A 3621-nucleotide genomic window follows, 5' to 3' on the forward strand; every position below is an offset into this window, starting at 1 on the left:
CCAGATCATTCCAGGTAGGTGCAGATGGAGCCCTGGAATAGTTTACATATGTGTGCTCCTTGCCTGGGAAATCAGTGGTTTTATACAAGCCTGATTCATGAGATTGATGCCTAGTAGACTCCTCATGAAGTATACCCTGTAATCAATCCAGGTACTCAGACTTGCTGGGCTGGTTGCTTGCTGTTTTACCTGAAGAACACAGCAGTGTGATTATTATATAAGCAAAGTCCTGTTTGGGGCCTTACAACTTGAACAAAGTAGAAAACTTGGAGAGAGATCAGAGAAAACACCAGAAGTGATTAATAAAAGCTTGGAAAATAGTATGTATGAGAAATTAAAGTGGAGGTGGCTTTGAGATGTAAAAGCCTATACGTATTTGAAGGGCTGTCATAGAAAGAATGTTTACTAATTGTGCGATTTCTGTATTGAGGGTAAAAATCATGTCACTCCTTTCTTAAGACCCTCCAGTGACTTCTGATTACACTCAGAATGAACTCCAAGCCCTGAACCCTAACATGCAAAGCTCTGCATGACACAGGCCTTCTGCCCACCTTGCTAAACCCCATTTTACTTTTCACATCCTGTCATCCTCCAATAGGGTGCCCAGTTTGCCCAAGATTGAGAGCCTTCTAATGAAATAGAACTTTGTTTTAAAACTAGGAGAGTTCCTGGCAAACTGGAATATGTGGTCACTCTATCCTCTAGGCACACGGATCATCTTTGTTACTTTTAGCATCTCCATTTTTTGCGTTTCTCTGCCTGAAATGTTTTCCTTCTGAGTGTAATCTTAGGGCCAAATCTGAAATGCGTGTTATATATAATACTTTAGTTGTTTTATTTCTCTTTTTCCTTTTAAGTAATGATTGTCTCTGCAAAAACTGCTGATAAATCAGAAAGAAGGACACACCTTAACTATAGAGTTATTGGTACTTTCCTCTTCATACCAGAGTATGGTTTGTGATTCCAAGGAAAACGTTTTATAATAATCTTATAAGCAGTTTCAGTTCCTGGTAAACCTGTGGTCCGTGGAACATGCTTTGATCTGGCTGTTCTTTTACCACCTTGGAATCTTAAGATAAATGTGTAGATGAGTTTGCACGTGTGCCCCACACACTTATGAGGCGGTGATTACATGAGGGGAGTAGAGAGTAGTTTTCTCTCTTCTTTTTTTTTTTTTGGTTTAAATGAAATCAAGTAGAAAATTATCTTGGCTTCCAACCTATCTCTTCAATACTGTAAAAAATACCTTTGCCACCTCTTAGAGATTACTGTAAGTTTGTCGTAGATTATCTGGTCGTGGCAAAGATGGGAATATCAGTAAATTAAAATTTAATGAAGTTTTAGAAACATTTAGCTTTAATTATGATTGATAACCTAAGTTATCACTCCTGAAGATGTTAAGACTGAATCTGGGTCTAAATTAGATATTGAGATACAAAATCTTTCCATATCTCAGCCACTTTTGAAGACCATCCAGGAGTCAATTGTTCCAGTCCCCTGGAGAGAGAGATCATAATTCACATTTTACGTAATACAGATGCAGTTACAAAGAATACTAAATAGCTTACCCAAAATAGCATAGTTTACTACAAGGTAAATAATACTTATTTATGTGAAAATATTTGTTACATATTAATGCTGTCAGTGAGATAGTGATCTTTAATTGAAGGAGGAAATAAATCTAGAATTTAAACAAAATCTTCTAACCAGCATAATTTCAGCTCATTTTAAAGTCTATGCTTTTATGCCACAGTGATGGTATCAAGCTTTTACACTCTAAGAAACATATTGACCTAATCTCTCAAACCTAACCCTGCCTATTTGATCATGACTTAATACATCAAAGACAATAACAGAAAATTAGAAAATTAATGGAATCCTGAGACATACTACATTAAATTATTGTGTTTACAATTTTACCACATGACATTTTAAATAGTTTTAAAAACTGGTGATCTCGTTGGATATGAATCTACTACTGTGTCCCAAGATAATATCTCAAAGGTTATTTTGTTTTAAGGAAGTGCTTTTCATATCCTGTCCCACACTCTACACCTGACCATGTCACTGGAGATACAAATGTTGCTTATCCAGCCATAATAATCTAAGAAAAATTCATTTTTTAGTCTTCCAAATTCATGCAGTTTTTCTGAAACATGATGATTGGTGTGTAAAGCTGGTGACTAATAGCAAAGATATATTGTAAACCATTTTAATTACAAATGGTTAACATCGAGGATAATGTATATGATTGTTATTTCAGAATTAAAATTCTCCATTAGTAAGGATTAAATACGTATTAGTTCAATTTAACCTATTCAATTAGGGCATTAATTATTTTTCTGATTGGTTTTGAATGTAATGTTGAAAACATAAAAAGCTAAAGCTGGGAGACCTGTTTTTCATCATCCAGCTCAGTATTTGTTTTCCTGGAGAAGATCCTGTGTTGGGTTACCAACAGAAACATTCCTAGGACTCAGGTCTCCTGACTCCTAGTTGAGTTTTCTGTACAACACTGAAATATACTTGGCCTTCTTCCATTCTTCTTTTGTTGGTCTAGGCATATTTTGACATATTCTAAAATGTTTTCTGCCAGGTACTTTGCAAGCAACCCGTGCCTTGATGGTGATTGGAATCCTGCTGGGACTGATAGCGATTTTTGTGGCCACCATTGGCATGAAGTGTATGAAGTGCATGGAAGATGATGAGGTACAGAAGATGCGGATGGCTGTCATCGGGGGTGTGATATTTCTTATTTCAGGTAAAGAAGCCTTACGGCCCCCATCACCTTAATTACCTGTTCCTGATATGATTTGAGATCTAGTTTTCAGTTTCCTTAGATTATGTTGGATTCATTGCACTTGAATTGATTTCAATCTCTTTAAAATCTGCAGACACAGACCTGAAGTCCAGTTGACTTTCATGTTCTCAAGCAGGAACCAGATGAAAATATGAGATCTGTGCTCACATCTGACAGGTCTATTTGTTGAGGTTTCAGGTGCCAACAGGTTTATTAGAAGCACTCTCTTCACGTGAAGAGAGGTGTTTGCTATCTGGCAAACACTACGGAACAATTCTATGTAATTCAGAAAATTTCTATGGTGTCTCCACAGATACTGTGTAGAGAGGACGGGGAGTAGTAAGAGATAACATAAAGAATATATGAATACTACAGGCCTGTGAGGGATGGATGGGATTGGGCTTATTAGAGAAAAATGAGGACAGCATTTTATTAATAGATTGGCAGATCTAATTCTAGAATAAATAGGATGTACCCATAGATCAATGACGAGAAAGGCCAATTGGAATAGAGGTTGAATGTTGGAATGGTAGGATGTTAACTTAAATGAGTTAGGAAAAAAAAAAAAAACAATACAGAAATGCCTTTTTAAAACTTGAGAAAATAATGAGATTATATTTCCCACAGAAAATAAATATGTATTTGTTGCATTATTCAAGTGCTGGTTGATAGGTTACATGATGTGTCCTTTGAGAAAACGAGAGCCAGAAGACATAGACGGCATTTGAAATCTTATAGTAAGGCTTATTTTAAATATGATAGCATATATACTACATATCTCTCTACATAGCTATATATACTATATATGTAGGAGATAGTAT

At 35.9% G+C, this 3621-nt stretch overlaps 1 protein-coding gene across 1 annotated transcript in view; it reads left to right on the top strand.

The window, feature by feature from the left end:
* Positions 1 to 3621, top strand: part of CLDN1 (claudin 1) — a 15234-nt gene that overhangs the window by 6872 nt on the left and 4741 nt on the right. The window contains exon 2 of the mRNA XM_012642439.1: positions 2597 to 2761. Within this exon, the coding sequence (XP_012497893.1) occupies positions 2597 to 2761 (165 nt within the window). The remainder of the gene's footprint in view (positions 1 to 2596; positions 2762 to 3621) is intronic.

Source organism: Propithecus coquereli, unplaced genomic scaffold (genome assembly GCF_000956105.1).
Source record: "Propithecus coquereli isolate 6110/MARCELLA unplaced genomic scaffold, Pcoq_1.0 Scaffold10, whole genome shotgun sequence".
Classification (NCBI taxonomy): Eukaryota; Metazoa; Chordata; class Mammalia; order Primates; family Indriidae; genus Propithecus; species Propithecus coquereli.